Raw genomic sequence first — 20860 nt, 5'->3', positions numbered from 1 at the left:
ACATCTCTAAGGCAAATTTGCCTCAGAGTGTAGTACATTACTACTTCATCCAGGGAAAGAAAGCTTTTATACCCACGTAAAAAACTTTGCCTTTCAGTCTTCTCGTTTTTATTATACATAGCAATGGGAGGTTGATTAAATAACTGCTATTCACGTTACCCTATAAGGAAAGTAAAATTTGAGAAAGCCAAAGCTGAACGTGACTAGAGAACAGATGTCAATACTGTAATTGTGATGCTGTTGTGTTTAACGCTACCTGATTCCCCCTGCTTTTTTGGATCTGATAATCGAGATAGGAGAAAATAGATTATGCCTGATATGCAGATCAAGATTTGTCCGAAATATCTTCAATTAAACTTTACTACACTTGCCTAAATTTCGACATTTATCCACAACAGGCGAACTCTTCCAATTTTTTTGTTAATAAACTATTGATATAGTAGTCGATCTCTAATCCGTGGCACTTTCCGCCATTTCGTTTTTCGCTTGGTTAGTTTGGTTTGTAAAACTGAATGTCTCCTTATTTTATATTTTCCGTTCTCGATAGTGCGATAAGTTTTTGATAATTTTATCCTGTGCTTTATCCTTTTTCCTCTTTTCTTTTTAATAAATAATCATATTCTTTTTTCTGGTTCCGCTTAATCCTTTTCTTTATTCCTTTCCTTTTTTAATATTTCATTTATCTTTTTCTTTTTTCGTTTTTCTTTATTCCTATTTCCTTTTTCCTTTATTCCGTTTTTTGTTTTACCTTTTTCCTTTTTTCTTTACTCTTTATTTTTTTTCTTTTCTCCTTTTTTTCTATTGTGGGCATTACCACACTGTCATCACCGATTAGATAGATCGTTTCGGCCTGCAGGCTAAACACCTTGGACAACAAAGTAATCGTGTCATTATTGAGCTTTACTTTAACAACTTAAACTCCGCTTTGGACTTGCACAAAGTTCTCCATGTCAGAGTTTGATCATGAAGACCACTAGGCACCAAATGAAGCGCACATGGAAATGGCGAAATCGGAAAAAAATGGCGCAAAATTTGCCAGCAAAGGTTACTGGGTATGCGATGGAGAGAAAGAAAAAAAATTGAAGAAAGGAAAAGGAAAAAAGATAAAATGAAAAAGGAATACAGAAAAAGGAAAAGGAGAAAAGAGAATAAAGAAAAAAGTAAAAAGGAAGACGGTAAAAAGAAAAAAAGAAAAAGGAAAAAAAAGAAAAACGAAATATTGATAAAGGGAAAATAGAAAATTGAATAAAGAAAAAGGTAAAAGGATAAAGGATAAGACGGTCCCAGAAAAAGGAAATATGAAAAAACGGAGAAAGCACAGGATAAAATTATCAAAAATCAATCCTACTATCGAAAACGGAAAATATAAAATAAAGAGATATTCAGTTTTACCAACCAAATGAATCAAACGAAAAACGAAATGGCGGAAATTGCCACGGATTATCTCTTCCGTCGCATTTGCTCTTTGAAATCTTTAATTTATTGTTAGCACAAAAAGTAAGGTCAAAGGAGGGCTTTCGACGAAAATGCGAAATAAAAAAAATGATGCGAAAATTGTTAAAAATTAACATTCTTGCGAAATTTTAAGGAAAATGGGAGAAGGTTAATTAGCCCCAATTACTAGTTCTTTTTATCCTTTTTTTTCTTTTTATAATTTTATTTATGTGGCAAATGAATAAAAAATAAAAAATAAATAAATAACTAAATTAATAAACAATAAATGATGCTTATAAAACATATTTTTGGATCCGCATCTCATCTCAATTATCTCTGATGAAATTCTTGGAAAAAAGGCAGTTGCGAGACACAAAAATATTGTTATTGGACACTACGTTAGACTAAAGGGCAAATTCTTGTGACAAATCTCTGACAAACAGACCGTGCTAAAAACCAATCACAGTTGAGAATTTTAAATTGTTATTTTCTGTGCAAGTACGACAGAGACTCACTGGAATTTGTTCTCGTATATTATAATCAGCCTGACCTTTCATATCTCAGTCGCGTCGGCTGGAAACGGCAAGATTATTTTACAACTTCCATTCCAATCGTATTAACATTCTCCGGCAGTAAAATGGAAAGAGACCAAAATTCTGCTCAGGATGAAAGTATAGTATACAAGTGGTACAGCCCAATTGTGCTTCTTGCTGGAGCATTTTAAGCTTTGCTGACCCGATCACCGACATACTCACAATAGTGGACTTCTACCGAAGGGATCACAAGATATGGTTTGGCGTGGGGCTCACTTTTGTTATTTTGCCATGTTTTGTGTTCCTGATTTTGTACCTTGTTAATAACGATGGCAATCCATGCAGTGGCACTAGATGTACGCAAACTATTCTTTGTGGTTTCCATCCGTTTTCAGCAGCTTTGGTGAGACTGCAAGCGCTTGTTTTTTACATAAAGAAATGGTGGCGTGACGATGAAGTTGACTCGGCCAGCCAGGCGGAAGCTGTTGACCTATTGTTGCACATTGACTTGGCTGTGCTGTTTGAGTCAGTTGTCGAAACAGCCCCGCAGTTTATTTTTCAGCTTTACGTCGTCATTGTTCAAGAAAAACAGGCGGATGTTATTAAAATCATTTCTTTGCCTGTCTCTTTCCTAAGTCTAGTTTGGGCGTTCACAGCCGCTGATCAGACTTTGCATCGCAGCGATATCGGTTACCTGGAAGTAAAACACAAACTTGTTTTCTTTGTAACACACATATTTCTCCTGAGCAGTCGACTAGTTGCCGTTTGTTACTTCACCGTCAGCTGCAAGTGGTGGGTTATCGGTGTCGTGTTGTTTCATACCTTCTCGATAGTGACAACTGACGCCATCTGGCTTCGCTCAAAGGGCGAATGCGGTTTCGCTTGCTTATTATTGTCTCTGCTTCATTTTTTCTTCGTTCAGTGGCTAAGAGATGACTATTCACAACAATACATAATGTACGAAGGCGGCTCAGAAAACAACAAGGCCATACTGAAAAGAATGCAAGTGCTTTCTAATGTCTTGTTTGTATTAGAAAACTTTTTCATGATACTGTTCTACTATTTTAGCCAATACTCCAACACGTGGTACTCGTTACCAGTCACCGTCTGCGTGTGCTTGTTCAGTGTTCTTGGCTCGGTAATGAGAGTTATCCACTTCCGTGTGTTACTAAAAAAAAGCACAATCGTTCCATGGCAAAGATTTTGTGACGATGAGGCAATAGATTACGACTTGTAGCGGTCAATATGATGACCAAAATCTTTCTTTGATCAGTTCTAAATAATCCAAATTATATAACTCAAGCAAAGACAACTGTTTTAGTCCAAGATCGAAAATTATTTTTGTTGCTACCTTCGATTCCGTTTAAATTTAAATTATATGTTTTGTATCTCTAGAAGTCTCTCTACAAAGGTCATTTAAAAATAATCTCTGGCGCGTAGAATTTTATTTTGTTAACAAAACCTAGAAACAATTCGCCCATTTGGGCATTTATCTTGGGCTTGTTAAAGTGCTACTATGATCAAATTTTTGATCTTCATATTTTTTCATTGTCGTGAACAATTAGACTTTCTTACTCACCTTGCCAAATTTCAATCCATTACGAACATCAGAAGTCGTTGTATTATAGCATTTATTCCAGAGAATTTACGGCCGCCATTAATCAACCTTGTTCCAAGGCTTGGTTGCGAATAGGGAGAAAATGACGAATGGGCTCTTCCGCTAATTGGTTTTTGTTTACAATATAAACTGATGCATACAAAGACAGGATTTACAAATTGTTATGACAATATAGGGTCAACTGAGTTATCTTGATTAAAACTTAGCTGAGACTTTATATAAGTTTTATACCATCATGTAAATAAGCGTTTCTTATCACTCGTTGTAAATTAGTTTTAAAGAGCCTTTTGGGGATGGACTTATAAACTCAGTGTTTTATTGTATTGTATAGACTATATTATGCTAACGTATTTTCTGGTAGTGTTTTCCATCGAGGGAAAGAGAGCTTCTATACCCACACGTAAACAAACTTCGCTTTTTAGTCTTCCTTAGCAACCAGAAGTTAACTTACTAACTGTCATCTTGATTTTCTGATAGCCATACAGAAGTCAATACCGTACTTGTGATTCTGTTGGCTCTAACGCTACTTGATTCTCCCCAGGGCCTGCTTTAATTTTTTGGATCAGGACCAAAAATGCGAATTCTAACTGAATGTCTGCAATTTACGGACTCTACGCATGATCAAACTCGGACTTGGTTAGAGTCAGCTTCCTTGGTGCTGACCACAAGACATGGCAGCGTGCTCTGGAGATGACATTAGCTGATTACTCACCGTCGCGCCCTCTTCTTTCTATCCTCGGAGACCGAGGGGTAGTCGGAGCGAAACGAAGAAAACCGGGCGCAAATCGGAGCGACGAAGATTTTCAAGAAGGTCCGCTCTTCTTGAAAACATTCGTCGCTCCACTCTCAGAAGGATCGCTGTTTACTTGTTTTCTCTCCGACACACTACCCCTGGGTATCCGACGATGTTTCCTGTTGCGATACGGATTCCGGCAAGAACACAGCCTAACGACGCACTCCCTCTTCTGATCTCCCTCTAGAATTTCGATTTTTTTGGTAACACTCCTTCTCTTTCTGGCCCCACTCCCTTACACATTTTCAGGATGGTAATGAAAAGAAAGGCAATTGTTTAGTTCTCCTTTACTTCTCTGTTACTTTTTGTGGGATCTCATATAAGCCCACAAAATGTCTTGGACCAAAATTAGCCCTACCCCCTCTCCCTTGTTTTGTGTAAGGGTGGCCTGGGACCGCACGTTTCCAGCCGTTCGTGAACACCTTGGAGACAAAGGAGGTCTGGGCCCACCGGTGCAAGGAGTGTTCAGACATTTTCTTTCGAAAATCATCCACAAAATCCAAATTAATCGGCAAAAGAGTGAGACATCCTTCTTCCCAATCATCGGCAAAGATGGCTGCAATACCTATGCAAGCTCGTCCACAGGGTATTACGTTCGATGAATACGGAAGACCGTTTATAATCCTGAAAGAACAAGACAAGCAGAGAAGGTTGACAGGCCTTGATGCACAGAAGGTAAAATCACATGTATCGAGTAAGCCTGATTTCTGTCTAGTTCATCGTCTTGATTTATCGAATTTTTCTCCTTCAGTCTCATATTTTAGCAGCCAAAGCCGTGGCTAATATTTTGCGGACTTCTCTTGGGCCGAAAGGTAAGCTGTATTTTATAAACTCGCTCGATCGTGGTGGCCTGTCAGATCTACAACTTCTCGCAACTTGTCAAAATTCGTAAAACTTCCTAGAAAGGGTTGTATTTCTCACGCAAAGAGAACGATTATATTTTTAAAAAATCCGTTGAACTGAACTGTACAGAATATGCTTCTGCAAGCATTCCTTATAGCATCTGCGTGTAGAAAATGAGCTTAAATTTTTGCCGACTTGCATTGAAACTTTTAACACTGTAATCGACGATCGATCTGATATGCAAGCCGTGCACATCTTTAAAACGAAGGGAGTCTTTTGTTAGCATGTTCCTGTGTCAAAACATGTATTTGCTGCTTTTACTAGTTTATTAAACGTGCAAAAAAGATTAAAATATTCCAAATGGCTGACCAAAAGCCCTATTAAAGATGCATATGTACAGTGTATGTACAGGGTGTACATGTATACACTTGTAAATAGAATTACCATGGTATTCGTATGTTAGATTATATCTTCAACTGCCCTAAACAGTTGTGCTATTTCAGTCTCTGCAAATGGCTTTATAATCAAATGAAAAATATGACTTGATAACACGTGAATTGTTGTACACAACACAGTAACATCTCACCAAGTTTAAAGCATCAGTTAACCAACTTTCATTCAGCTCTACAAGTTAACAAACTTCAACATTTGCAAGTAATTTATCAGTTGATCAAACAGCCACCCTTGATTAAATGCCCTCCTTGAGTTAGTGCCCCATAGAGTCTAGAAAACGTAAAATACATGTATAATGCGCTTGCTTAAAAGTTATAAAAATAAGGCACCTTCAGACTCAGGGGGGTACTCCGGCTTGTAAGTGACGGGGATGATCGAAGGATTATTTTGGGTTTGAAATTTTCGATTCGGGGATTTTTTTGGGTTGGAGAATTTGGCAAGTATTTTTTTGGGTGACTTGATTAGAATAGGAGATTTTTTTGGTTATTAATAACAAACTAAAGTGCCTGGACGGGGCCTTGGCGTATTTATGGTATGATGAATAAACACACAACAGCGTTCAATTTTTTATGATTTTCTTTGTGTTATATTATTGCCCCTCCTGGCAATTTAGGGGTAATTTGACAAGGGATTTTTTGGGGGGTTATTTTTGGTCCAGGGATTTTTTTGGGTAATGTCGGAAGACTAAGGGATTTTTTTGGGTCCTGAGTTTTGCCTCAATTCGATCATCCCCGTCATTTACAGGCCGGAGTACCCCCCCTGGGCCTTCAGATCTTAGTGTGAGATTCATTATGAGCATTATGAGTATGACTTTCAAATTTCAGTCCAATTACCTTATTATAGGAATATAACAAAGCATTTTAACAATGCGATGACATGAATTAAGGTACCTTATTACATGAAAATTTCGCGACATGTTAATTTTGCGATTTTGAGGTGCACATATTTCGCAACACTTAAATTTCGCAATTTTGTGAAAGTTTTGTATTCGCGATTTTTTTTCAACCAATTAATAAGGTACATGAAATTCGTGTTAATTAAATGTATCGTTAATTTTCAATAATAAGGTACTTGTTGCGCTCACTCATAAGATGTTTTCTTTGCCACTCGAATATAAAATCCATATCTTCTCGCCACTGTGTAATATCCTTTATATAATAACTCTCAGGTATGGACAAGATGATGGTCAGTCCAGATGGCGAGGTGACGTGCACCAATGATGGAGCAACCATTTTAGACATGATGCAAGTTGAACATCAAATCGCCAAGCTGATGGTCGACTTATCAAAATCACAGGATGACGAGATTGGTGATGGAACCACTGGAGTTGTGGGTCAGTATGCTTACAGAATGTTAAGTAGAATAAATGTGTATTGAATTGTTTAAACCCTAAGAAGGGCTGCAAATAACAGTCGATCATCGAACATTGCCCGACCAAAATTTGCTCATGTCCGACGAAAGACCAAGTGTGGTCAGACATGTAATGTCCAGACAATTTTTTGATCATGAATCATTTACGGCAACAATGAATAAATGTCCGACCACAATTTTGTTCTGTCCGACCAAGATGGTGTCTTAGTAGTAGGACATAAAGTCTTTTCAAGTGAAAAAAATTATTTGCAGACCTGCTAAGTTGACATCCGTTTTTTAATGCGTCTGTCCTGTCATTAATGATAAATTGCATCATAATATTGTCAAAGTATTGTCAACAACAACAACTTTGACAATGTTATGATGGAATTTATCATCAATAACAGGACAGACGCATAAAAAACTGATGTCAATTTGTTTTTTACAATAACAAGAAGGTCTAACTGATTGAAAACCAAGGAAAGAAATGCATGAGGAAAATGCGATTGCCCCAACACCGCAGAATCTAAATTTCGTTGCTGTAATTCAGAGAATCATAGGCTCGTTAATTTAAAGTTTGGTAAGAATAGGGCCTGAAATACAAGGGAAAAGTGTTCACAACAGTGAACATTATCTGCTAAAATGCGGTTCAGTTTCTTAATATCATTGACAGCACACATTCCCACTCACGAATCCTCAATAAACATCCTCATCTTTTCGCTATCAGGTTTCTAAACTTTTAACCAATAAATTTTAGATGATTTCCTCATTGCAGACTACTAGTTTTGTGGTGTAATTCTTGCCTCATCAAGAATGCAGTGCTGAATCAGTGTTGAAAAGTTTCACAAAACCGTCACTGATTGCATGAGCAACAAGTTTACTACTCTTATTGACATAAAAAATTAGCCAATCAACGTGCGAGAATTCGCTCAGTTATTCCGGGTTATTCCGCTGATTTTTTGGACGAACCAGCGTTCTCTTTTGTTTGTTGTGGTTTCCGATCAAATCTCTTGGGTGACGGTGTCAAAAACCTTACAATGAAGAGCAACAATAAAGCTAACAAAGGCAATTAAAAGCACAAAGACGCGGCTTTGAAGAACGCGTGATTCCCTCGGTTTCGTTTCGTGCTTCGTTCGTTCCTCCCGAGGTGGACGCACGGGCAAACCGCGTGCACTACCCGCGCGTCCACCTCGGGAAACCCGCGGCTAATGTGCATATGATATCAGGCGGTGCTGTATTATATTTCTTTTTGCACATTGAATAATACAATTGCTGGCATCCTGCTGATTTGTTTCCTTTCCATGTTTGCAGTTCTTGCTGGAGCTCTTCTGGAACAAGCTGAACAGCTGCTCGACTGGGGCATCCATCCAATAAGGATTGCCGACGGTTATGAGCTGGCAGCCAGAATAGCCAATGAACAGCTTGATAAGATATGTGACAGTTTTCCTGTAGATAGAAATAACCCAGAATCCCTTATTCAGACCGCCATGACAACACTAGGATCAAAAATGTAAGTACACCTGTGCCTATACAATGTACATATCCATAATGGTGAATAATGTTAAAGGGTATTACAAACAAAAACTGTCAATAAATCAGTTCATTGATATATTCTTATCTGAGCACAAATACTGTACTGAGAGAATATTGGCCAGGCAATATGCTACCAGAGGGTTAAAAAGAATTTTATTTTGAGGCTCTCTATGGCACACTCATTCTTGTATTTTATCAGCCATTGGGACATAAACACGATTCACTCATAATGCCAGTGGGCATTCAGGGGGGTCTTAAAGCGCCAAACTCCAACTAATTTAACTCAAAGCTGTGCTCTTAGAATAATTACAGGGTGCCCAAAGGTTCTTCTGTAAGAAATCTTGGTTGCCCAGCGAAGTTATACAAGTTGCCCAAAGACAAGAGTATGACGCCTGTGCAGGCATCCGGGATTAGACTGCTAGAGCACAATCCTGAAACTGGCTGAAGTTTCCCACAAAAACAAAGACTTTTAGAACTTCCAATGGTTAATGAGCTGGCTAAGTGTTTTTTATTTCCGCAACATCCCTGGCCATTGTATGTTAAAAAACTGGTCACTGTGTTATACTAGAACAATACAAGACTGTTAACTTTGGTTTGTGATTGAATTTGTTAGAAATGTTAGCCCAGTCAAAATGTTTTTGAGTAGTAGGCAAGGTGGCAGTAGGTAGGTGGCAAAGGCAAAAAACCTTTACAGCAAAAGCAATAGGCCCTTGCTTACTGGGGGGGGGGGGGGTGGGGGGAGGGAGGGAGGTTTGGCTGCCGGCTTCAGGCACATTTTGACCTAAATTGACAGTGCAGGATGATTAATAGGCCTTATTCGTATTCTCGGTATTGGACTGGAACTAGCTTGCAATGGAGGCTCATGCGGGTAATCTTTTCAAATGCAAATGACTTGAAGCTGTTTTTAATGATATTCCCCCGCATGAGCCTCCATTGCAAGTTAGTTCCAGTCCAATACCGAGAATACGAATAAGGCCTATTCAAGTGCCCCAGTAGTAAAATGAAATAAATTATAACATGTCCTGTTTTTGACACTTTTCTGTTTGCATGTCTGGTGAAACCCTCAGCTGACTGGTTTGTTGATTGTTTCATTGAACAGTGTTAGCAGATGCCACAGACAGCTGGCAGAGATTGCAGTAGAAGCCGTACTATCTGTTGCTGATTTAGAAAGAAAAGATGTGGACTTTGAATTGATCAAGATGGAAGGAAAGGAAGGCGGAAAACTGGATGACACGATGTTAGTTAAAGGAGTTGTCGTAGACAAGGATATGAGCCATCCTCAAATGCCAAAGGTATGTGTCCCTGTTGAGGTATTAATCCCTATGGGTTCTTGGTAACATTTTTTAAAGCTGCCATAATGTTTTCAGGGTTGGAAACTAAAATTTCGGAGCACTTGTCATCTGGGTGAGTGACCTTCAAATTGCACTCGCCCAGATCAGTTTTCACTCGCCTAGTCTTCTCCATTTAAAAAAAAAAAATACTTTTTTTTGTCATTTAGCAACCATGGTCGGCCAAGTTGCCACTTCATCGAAAATTTCCTTGGCCTTGTCTTTTCCTATTCCCGAAAACTTGACAGCACAACTCGGTAAATGGAATTTCACCCACAGTGCTGCCGTGGTGGTTGATCACCAGCAATGCAGAATGTAATCTATTTCTTCAATGAAAAATCCCCCGTAATAGACTTTAACTCCACAATAAAATCACAGAGAACACTTATTTCAAAAGTTGAAAAACACAGTTTTATTGATACATACTTCCAAATTCCTGTATTTTCAAAGCAGTGTCTAAATTGTACAGTATAATACGCAAGAATTAGCAATCTTGCCGCGTTTCGCAGCTAGGTGGACGAGTCAGTGTATTTATGACCAGCGGTATTATTTTGTACAAGTACATGTAGGTCTTGTAACAATAACCAAGTGGAAGCCATTTTTGTCTGTTTACGAACCAGGTTGTTATTGATTTTAAAATGCTAATGTTGGTAAGCTATTTGCTTGTGGGACAGCCCTTACCAAACTGGGTGATATGGGACATATATGGACCGTGTATGGGTCTGATATGGGATAATGTATGGCCCATATATGGGTTTGATATGGTTTTGATATGGCACATAACCTTCCATATCAAACCCATATTTTGCACATATTGCCTCTCTATTGTCTTAACTATGGGAAAGATACGTATTTCGTAAAAATCCATACTATTCCCATATGTGGAAATGATATGGGCTATGGGAATGGTATGGGAGCTTTAATCAATGGTACACGAAGAAAAATGATATGGGAATTGTATGGGAGCTTCAAACAGTCCCATACCAATCCCATATCTATGGGAAAGATACGTATTTCGTCAAAATCCATACTATTCCCATATATGGGAAAGGTATGGGGCAACAGGCCCATATCAATCCCATATGCCTGTAATAATTGTTCCATTAGCTATGGAAAAGGTATGGAATTTTTATAATGGAAACAATGGATTATGTGAACAACCCATGTATCTATGTAGAAGAAAATCACCATTTCGCATTTAAACTTTAAATACCTTTATTGCAAATCATGCATTCTTACTTTTTTCACATGCAATTTAAAAGTTTTTGAATAAGTGATTCTTTAACATTAATGTGTTACATAATGATGTCAGCTCAACGTTGGTTGCGGTAAATTAAAAGTTAAATTTTTTAAATGGACAACTTAAAAGTTGATTCTGAAGTGTCATAACATTTAAAACTGCACAAGGCTTGTTCACGTCTTACTGTAGCTTATATTAAAAACGATAGGCGAGAGTCTCTGTTTTCAATAATGTCTTGTTGGTATTGTAATGTCTTATCAAAGCTGTATGACTTCTTTATCGAGACACTAGCTTTTGTATTAAATCACTGTTCATTGCACCCTGGCAGCTGCATGCAGGTATTTGTGTCCTTGGTTGATGTCTGGCCTCCACACATTTCATATTAATCTTCCTGACAACCTGGCTGGCTGAGTAAGCCATCTTTGGTGAACTTTGAACACACTTTACCTAAAAGCAGAACCAAGAAAAAAATATTATTGTCGGTCTCATTTGGGTTACCGATAATTTAATAAAATAGTATGGCTGTGTGTTCAAACTCAGAAAACTGTTTGAGCACTTACCAAGGTAGCATTACTTTTGTTTGCCACCATTTAGATAGCACAGCAAACTGAAAGAGTACTCTTACCGTTGCTTTCATCTAAGCATGAACACTTTTTGCCCAAAAATGATCTACGTGTGATTGGATACTAAACATGGCATGATTTGTCATCAAAGGTTGAAGTTTAGCAGACCCTAATGGCAACTTTTGGACTCAAGTTTCAGCATAAACATTGAGAACGGACAAAACTTTACACAAAAAGTGATTCAAGTGAACCTTCAAATGCATATTAACATAGCTCATGCAGGATCAAGAAGTCTCTATATCCAATCCTTTCACCATTTCAAAACCGGAATGTGTTGAACTTTGGGTGCGAAAGTTGCTGTTACGGTCTGCCAAACTACAACATTTGATGACAAATCATGTCACGTTCATCATACCCAATAATATCATGTTTCAGCAGTGAGTGTTGAGGCGTAGATGCAAGTGACGGTATTAATTGATATCACATTGGAACTTAATAATTTCACACACGGTTACAGACAATGTTAGATTGGGACATTCCATTTCTTATCCTAACCCAACCCCCCCCCCCCCCTCCCCCTCTATTGAAGGCAACCTCCATCCCAAAGGGTGTCGGAATATTTTTTCAAAGTAGCCAAAGCTTCAAAGACACCAACAGCAAAAACTGCGGTGTCTGATTTGTGCCCTCCATAGGGAGTGTTTGGAGGAAAAAATGGGTTGTCTAGGCATCATTATTAAAAATTTCAAATATTTTAATAAACGAAATTGTTATTTTTTGAGAAAAATGACTCATGAATGTCTGTGATAAAATAAAAATGTGGAAACTTTTACTGACCTTCTAATGTGAAGTGTGATGTACATGCATGTAGTTCATCTTCATGCAGGACCCTCAAATCATCTTCATACCTCACATACTACCAAGTCTCTGTTAAACAAACCAAGTCGATCTATTTAGAAATAGCTCGTTAAGTTAACTCAGGTCAACTCAGTGATAAGAACTTGCATGTGTATAGAAACAACATTGAGTTTGATCTGAATGAAATTCGTGCGAACTTTTACTCGTTTATCAGTCAAAAGTACTTTTCACTATGCCTTAGATTTAGCAATTAACTTTACAACGTAAAATTTGCCAACATAGAGGAGACAGTTTATAAAAACGCGGGTCTAGAAAATGACACTTCAAGCTTTAGGACACAGACTTGCACACAAATCAACCTGAGAAATGTCACTACTTACCTTCTCTTAGAAGAGCTGGGGCATTTCTTTTTCGTGAGGTACGACCAGCCATCGTTTCTGTCACTAACTTTGGTGTTGAAAACACGAAATCATCGCGGAATTTTTCCCCAAAAGTGGCTAAAACACTCAAAAAAACAGCGAAGATCACGATGGAATGGAGAAAGCGACAAAAATTCGAAAAGGACGCGTTCTTTTCTGTCACTTCGTAATTGGTTAAAAGTGACCACGTGTTCCAATGTAGCTGCGTGCGCATTGTTCGTAATCTCGCTCCCATGCTCTCACGGTCGCGCTCACGTGGGATCGGTAATCAACCAAAATGGCGGATTCATTGGCGATGAGTAGATCGTAGAAAAAGAGGACGCTACAAAGAACACATGCAGTATTCGAACCCGTATAAATTCCAGGCAGCAAGACTACAAAACGTACTCTAGGTAAACGATGTCTACGTGATTTTCATCGATTGCAAACTCCAGAATGATGTGATAACAAATTTGAGTTCAAAGATGATGTCTTGTTCGACGACCCATGCAGCTACATGAAGGTGTTCCAGCGAGTGCTGCAGTCAGCTAGTTTACCTGAAAGTTGTAATGACAACAATGAACAATTCTGCAACAATAACGACAAAGTTTTCAACGCGTACGGATTGTGGAGAGTTTATAGCCGAAAGACAAAACGATAACACGAGTGACGCGACGACAAGCTTTCAGATTTCACCGATCATGACAGTAAGCTATGTAATGTAAGCTTGTTATGTAATTTATTAAAGATGACGATGCTTCTTCAGACATTTTCATGCAGTGTTAAGTATAATTGTGAATCAGACACTGAACCTTTTCCAGAAGAGTGTGAAACAGAGAACGGTATTTATTTCGGTGCTCCTATCACAACCACTTCGAGCATATGTATAATCTCCCCAGACCTTAGCAAGCACAAGAGCTAGAATTTTTTGAAGCAAAGCAGTGAAGGTTAGAGTTAAATTTTTCGTTTTCCAAAGGACCTTCAACATCTGTTGGCTGGTAAAAAGATACAGAACATGATTTTCAAGCGCTGTCAAGCAACCCTTCAAGTTTATTTTTTGCCTAAGTGGCCATTTGGCCACTGACTGCTCAAGTTTGTTCGCTGTGAAAATTTAAGTTGCTAAATAAGCAAACACTTTCAATTCTCCTTCTCAATTTTAGTCACCAGGCTGGCAAGTTCGTTTCCAATTTAGTCGCCAGCTCCAAAATTGTTGTCGCCATGGCGACTATATAGTCTTAACTTGGAGGGTTGTCAAGGTGTGCTCTTATAACCCTTGCAAAAGCAAACCAAATATCTCCTTGTAATCCTTAGCAGAGCACGAAGATTGGTTTTGAAATGACAGCTGCGAAAGGAGATTTGAAAAGTCAAACTTAAACTTTCAGCCAACTTGACTGGTCACATTTCCTCAAAACATTTATATTGCTGTGCAAGGCAAATCATTAAAGAGGCCCCGTCGGTGTAATTTCCGACAAGCAACACGGCCCAAAAAGTAGCGACAACACATAAAATAAAATCGCGACAAACGACGACCCTTATAGAAAAAAATTAAATTCCGACAAGGACAGGCAATTTTTCTTCAATTTAGTTACCGACAGCGACATGAAGAGCTATAAAACAGCGACACGGAACATTTCAAAATTCAGACAAGCAACACAAGGATCCTCCTGGCAGGGCCTCATTAAAATATTGAACAATTAAAACAGATGGGGATTATTGAATTTCAAAGTTGTGATATGTTTATTCATTGTAGAAGCTGGTTGTTATGTTTGAGAATATTTGATTGGTAAATAAAATCCACTTGGCAATAATTTAATTATCATTTAGCATGGCAATGGCATTTTGACAGACATGTTTCCACAAATTTTAAATTTTTTAATTGCTTTCAATTAAAATAAACTTTATTGCAATTAATTGCACCTTTTTAGTTTTTTTGCACCATTTTGTTGCTTTTGAGTACTTTTCAGTAATTTTGGGTGGTTTTCTGACATTTTGGAAAAATTTTAAAATCCAAGATGGCGGATCCAGGATGGCGGTGGCCGTTTTGACATCATGATGTAATATTATTGACACACAATGTGGTGTCATCATTTCACGGGACATACTGGGGTATATCAGAAGATAGATTTTCGAACATCCACCCCCACTCCTGGTCCTGTTAGCAGTTGATATGGGATACCCATATATCCCATAGTTTTTCTGTGCAACATAATAATCCCATATCACTGCCATAGAGAGAGAAAACAAGAATTTAATAACAGCTGATATGGAATAAGTATGGGTAACATATTCCCATAGTTTTTCCATACAGCATGATTATCCCATATCACTTCCATACTAAAGGAAAGTGAACATAGATTACCTGATGATATGGGATTCCTATGGGTAACCTATTCCCATAGCAAAACCATACAAAGCTTCCCTTTGGTTTAAAAACCCATACTCTTCCCATACCTTGAAATTTTACAAAAATGGGCCCCATATCAGTTCCATATAATGGTCTAACCATCCCATATCTATTCCATGTATGGGCCAGATATGGGCCATAATTTGCCATATCAAACCCATACTTTTACTTTGGTAAGGGAGTGTAGATTGTTTTAAATTGGAAATTAAAAGGCTACACTCTTTTAATTATACATTCTGGATATGAAAATCATACTTGCCAAACCGGGCAAGTGATCCATGATTTTTACTCTCCCGACCGTTTTCCAACCCTGCATTTTGCACATATCAGACTTTTTTACTAGTCAGCTATAATCAGGCAATAATTTATTCTGTTCTGTTGTGTTGAAAAATCAAAATAATTTTGCCTTTTTGTTCTGTGGCATACAGGTCATCAAAGATGCTAAACTGGCTATCTTAACCTGCCCATTTGAGCCACCCAAGCCAAAAACCAAGCATAAGTTGGATGTCACATCTGTGGAAGATTATCAAAAGCTGCGAGAGTATGAGAAGGAGAAGTTTGAGGAGATGGTAAAACAAGTGAAGGATACTGGCGCTAATTTGGCGATCTGTCAGTGGGGTTTCGATGACGAGGCCAACCATCTTTTGTTACAAAACGAGCTGCCCGCAGTCAGATGGGTTGGAGGACCTGAAATTGAGGTAGGCAATTCAAGTGCAGATACCAATCTGCACTCTGGGCTCTTGGGGAGCCGGTATCAGCCAGCCACCAGGCAAATTGGCTGGCTGTGAACTCAACTTTGCCCGGCTGTATTTAACATTGGAACTGACTTGGTAGGGTCTTACTGTCAATACTTTGCCTGGGTGCAAACCCCTGATTCCCATGTGCATGAAACCTTAATGAATTCCCTGTATACAGGGGACATTTTCAGATGAAAATTTGTGTTTCTATGTGGTAAGGATACCGGAATTTTTTGGTGCATACATTCAAGGCTATCATTGGAAGGGGGGACCTGGGTACCAGCACCAAGAAACTCAAGAGTCAATAATTGGCTACTTTCAGATCAAACATAAAGACAATCACTTCAAATGTTCTTTTCTGCCTGCCCACTCTGAGCCTTCTTTTGGTGCCTGCCTACTTCAAAACTAACCTAACGAAACACCTGCATAGTTTGTAAGAGTACATGTATGTACTACAAAGCCAACTAGACTCTCTAAAACATACCATGTGAAGTATTTTAAACCTGCACTGTGAAGAGGGTGAAAAAATCTTTGACATTGCGCTCTGCTGGGAAGAGTAATGACCTTCTACACAGCAAGACTATAAAATCACAGCTAACACTTTATTTGTTTCTGTTTTTAGCTTATTGCTATTGCAACTGGTGGACGTATTGTGCCAAGGTTTTCAGAACTGACAGCAGAGAAACTTGGTAAAGCTGGTCTGGTCAAAGAGCTCAGCTTTGGAACCACAAAGGACAGGATGTTAGTTATTGAAGAGTGCCACAACTCTCGGGCTGTTACTATCTTCATCCGAGGAGGAAACAAAATGGTAAGGGGCATTTAATGCTGAAATTTTTTATTGTATTCAATACATGTAATCTTTACTCTGCAGCACTAGGGAGGAAAAGTTTCTCAGGAGTGAATATTAGATACATGTAGACAGGCTAGTAGCATAACTATCCTATGTTGACCTTCAACATAACAATTGTTTTTTGAAAGTGAAGGCCAAACCAAAGAGAAATACATGTATGGGCTAATGGTTCTCAACTTAACTGAAGGCCACGTGCGTGCAAGACAACAAGCAAATCCGTGCAAAATACCCTCTTGCCACCCCCCTCCCCCCCCCCCCCAAAAAAGCATCAATCTCACACCGTTGTATAAGGTGATGTTCTTCTAAGGCTGTGTAGATGTCACCCTCTGCACTTAATACACTGTACATGTCTACATTAGACAGAAATACCAAGTAGAAATGTAAAGTACTGTACATTTTGAAGCACACGTTGAACAATGTCATAGTGTCGGGAACCCTCAAAGATCATGTTTCAACCATTATTCAAACTGTCAATGAATTTAAAATCCTCATTCACACTGTTGTGTATGTTGCACACTACAGATTATAGAAGAGGCTAAGAGAAGCATACATGATGCACTGTGTGTGGTGAGGAATCTTGTCCGTGATAACCGTGTGGTGTACGGTGGAGGAGCAACAGAACTGGCATGCTCGTTAGCAGTCACAAAAGAAGCAGACAAGGTAAGGGATGATAGGCAATTATGACTGGACAATGTCCAGTGCCGGCTGTTATTTCAAGCCCTGAGAGGGAAGCTTTGGATAGCATTGAACAAAGTACCGTTTGCTTACTTTGTAAAAGTTTTTTCTCAACTGTTTAACAGCTACAACCATCGGCTTGAACAAATTGTGTAACCGTTAAAACGTTTTCATGATCCGTTAAGCCTGGTTTTCACTAGCGACGCATGCACAAGCGCAATAATAACAGCTCTTATTTGCACAAGCGCATTGCAGTTTTATGATTATGCTTGTAAAAGGATCAAAATTTGTCCTTTTTGCGTGATTGCGCTTATGCTTGCGCTTGTGCTTGCGTTGCTAGTGAAAACCAGGCTTTAGGCGTATATATTAAGACGTTAGAACGTTATGTCAAAACGATTAAAACGCCTTCATGATCCGTTAGAACGTAATGGCGAACGGTTGAAATGCTTTGAATGCCGTGAACTATCCGTCCGTCTTTTTTGACCGTTTTTGACCTGTGCACGTTTATCGATGTATATTTGGTTCAAAACTGGTGTATAACTACTTTACATATATAGGGTGCTCATTTGACACAGAAGGGACCTGCCAATTGTTGTTTCTGGCTTGTTGGCTCAAACATTGACAAAACTATTCTGTCTATTCATGTGTGACTGCAATTTTGCAGGTATCCACGCTGGAGCAGTACGCAATGAGAGCATTCAGTGACGCCCTGGAAGCTATACCATTAGCTTTGGCAGAGAATTCAGGCTTGAATCCTATTCAAACGGTGGCAGATATTAAATCCAGACAAGTCGCTGAAGGCAATCCTAGACTCGGTGTTGACTGTATGGATACTGGAAATAATGGTAGGCTGGCCCAATTCACTATGACTGTTAATATACATGTAGTTAGGTGCCCTTTCTTGAATCTCCTTAACAGCAAGCAGTAATTACAGTCAACTCCCACTACATGTATAACGGAAACCTTTGGGGTCATGATTATTTTGGTGTCTGAAATAGAAAAAGTCCTTAGTAGCGGCAGTAGATTTCAGTAATTCTTGTTCGCCGGGACTTAAAACTCCTGTCCGTAATAACAGGGTGTCTGTATTCGGGTCGTTTCAAAAGTGCTCACAACCACTTACTGTTTGGCATACCGTAGAATTCCGGTTATAAGCCCTGGGCTTATGCAACTTCGTAAGGGTTTTTGGGTGGGCTTATACGCGGAGGGGCTTATATTCGAAAAAAAACGTTTCGAAACGAGCCTCGGGAGTGTTGATCGAAATACAACGCACGAAAAAGCAACATTTAGCCCTGTTCAGTACTGTCATCGGGTAGAGGGGGCTTATTTCCCGGTGGGGGGGGGGGGCTTATAACCGGATGTATTTTTTTGTTTCCAGGTCGATTGGCCTATAACCGGGGGGGCTTATAAGCGGAATTTTACGGTACAACAGAGGACTGCTTAACACTTGTGGTCTATTTAAAGTAGAAACGTTATCCCTGGCAGGAGGGATACCCTCTTCCCCGTGCCATCATTTAACGAGTGAGTAAGTTGTCTCCTCTTACCGAGCCAAAGATTGTCCTACCTGGTTTCACGCATGATTTGTATGTCTAGACTTGTCCCTGGTAGGCGAGTCAAAAGTGTTTTCATGTCAGTAAAAGTTGGCTTGGCGTCCTTCGGGACCACCCTACCTTCAAAGCGACTGAGAGCGACTGACCCTTCACCCAGGGTCACCCGCCTCCCGAGCCAACTTTGCAATTTTAAACGGATTGCAGCTGCTTATAAAGAAATGAAGGCTATAGCCCTCACAAGACAAGCTCGACATACATGTGTATTTATAAACGCTTTAAACAGTTATGTGAATTTGGGGATCTATCAAGACAAAATCTCAAAGCTAAAGATTTTCTTCACTCTTGTATGTCGAGATTATTTGTTTGATTGAGGTTCCCTCGATTTTTTTGCAGATATGAAAGAACAACACGTAATAGAAGCGTTGATTGGCAAGAAACAGCAGATTAGTCTGGCTACTCAGCTCGTCAAGATGATTCTTAAAATTGACGACATCAGGACGCAAGGAGAAGCGTGACATCTCTTCGGTTTTGACACGACATGGCTAGCTTGTGTGACACGTCGGAGTCACGTATGACTGGTGTGACCAAACGTCTCTGTTAACGTATTTCAGGACAGCTTTGTTCGCAGCAATATTTCGAGGACTCCAAGTTTAGTTTTCAAAGTTGCCTCAAAGACATTGTTCTACACTCTGTGTCCGAGGCGGAAGAAGAAAAGAACATTCTTATCTTGCACGAAAAAGAGAAAATTGTACAGCGAAAGTGAATGAAATAAAACTGAACAAGCATAGTTGACGTTTTTAAATTTAGGATTATGTCTCCTTGTTTCAAGTTTTTCCCCATACCTTTTAAGGTTTTTTTCCATGCCTATTGGGCTTTTTTTTTCTTTTTTTTTTTTTTTTTGCAACAGTTGGTCACGTGATCAATTATAAACATTAAGCTGGAAGCTGTATGGTTTTTGAAAGAGGGAAGAGCATGTTTTGTTTAGCCCTACTTTGGCTAATTTGGCTAATTTAGCCAAATTAAAATTCTAGCTGTATTTTGAATACAGCTAAATTTAAATTCTCTTTGTAAAAATCTAGCCAATGAAATCATGAATTCCCAGAACCACTTGTTCCTCGTGTCCTAGGCCCTGCCGGCGAATTTAGAGGTACCAGGGGCTCTGGGGACGAGAATTAGAGCCGTTACGTTTCCCGACCGCTGGTCAAGGGGGACGCAGGCTCTGGGAACAAAATTCCCGGGTTTATTGTTGGAAGGTGAGCACTCGCACCAATTCTCCTTCCCCAGGCCTCCTTAAGTCCTATAGAGAGAGTCCCGAAGGGGGTAAAATGTGACCTGGGATTTGGGCAAAGTTTCATTGAGAAAATTAGATTTGGGTCACTGGGACTGGGATTTGGTCACTGGGAATGAGAATCACAGACAGGAAAATAATAGAACAGGAACTGCGATTTTGAACATTTGGGAAAACAATTGGCTGGGAAATTAGATTTGGGCTTGAAATTGGGTTTTATACTCCTCCCCTCCACTTCAGGACCCTCTTTAGAAAATAAAATAATAACTAATTGCTCTTGCCTGAGGAAACAAATTAGATAAAAACAAACGAGAACGTTGGTGTAAATAAATGTTGATAATTAGCAACAATTTGACAAGTTTACTTTCAAATCTAATTAAACGTCATTTTAAGAAAGGAATAAATTGGCAATTTGTCC

At 39.1% G+C, this 20860-nt stretch overlaps 2 protein-coding genes, 1 long non-coding RNA gene and 1 pseudogene across 3 annotated transcripts; 2 read left to right on the top strand and 2 right to left on the bottom strand.

The window, feature by feature from the left end:
* Window positions 1-825, bottom strand: part of LOC144659319 (uncharacterized) — a 2465-nt pseudogene extending 1640 nt beyond the window's left edge.
* A 1278-nt stretch (window positions 826-2103) lies between these two features.
* Window positions 2104-4605, top strand: LOC144659318 (XK-related protein 7-like; the record flags this gene model as incomplete). Its single annotated transcript, XM_078519733.1, has 1 exon — window positions 2104-4605. A coding segment is annotated over one exon (1101 nt), but the record flags the coding sequence as incomplete, so codon positions are not given.
* Window positions 4606-4786: 181 nt separating this feature from the next.
* On the top strand, window positions 4787-19959 carry LOC144660468 (T-complex protein 1 subunit epsilon-like). Its single transcript, XM_078521101.1, has 10 exons — window positions 4787-5053; window positions 5130-5190; window positions 6843-7007; window positions 8336-8534; window positions 9657-9849; window positions 15774-16043; window positions 16705-16890; window positions 17455-17592; window positions 18272-18452; window positions 19548-19959. Exons 1-10 carry the CDS (start codon window positions 4931-4933, stop codon window positions 19667-19669), a joined length of 1638 nt encoding a protein of 545 aa, XP_078377227.1. The 5' UTR covers window positions 4787-4930; the 3' UTR covers window positions 19670-19959.
* On the bottom strand, window positions 10550-13843 carry LOC144660279 (uncharacterized). The gene is made up of 3 exons (XR_013572072.1): window positions 12924-13843; window positions 12523-12612; window positions 10550-11572 (listed from the first exon to the last, which is right to left on the bottom strand). It is a non-coding gene; the product is annotated as an uncharacterized LOC144660279 (long non-coding RNA).
* Window positions 19960-20860: the final 901 nt, after the last annotated feature.

Source organism: Oculina patagonica, chromosome 7 (genome assembly GCF_052425735.1).
Source record: "Oculina patagonica isolate OP01 chromosome 7, crgOcupat, whole genome shotgun sequence".
In the NCBI taxonomy this organism is placed as follows: domain Eukaryota; kingdom Metazoa; phylum Cnidaria; class Anthozoa; order Scleractinia; family Oculinidae; genus Oculina; species Oculina patagonica.
This window is presented reverse-complemented; position numbering and strand designations above follow the sequence as displayed.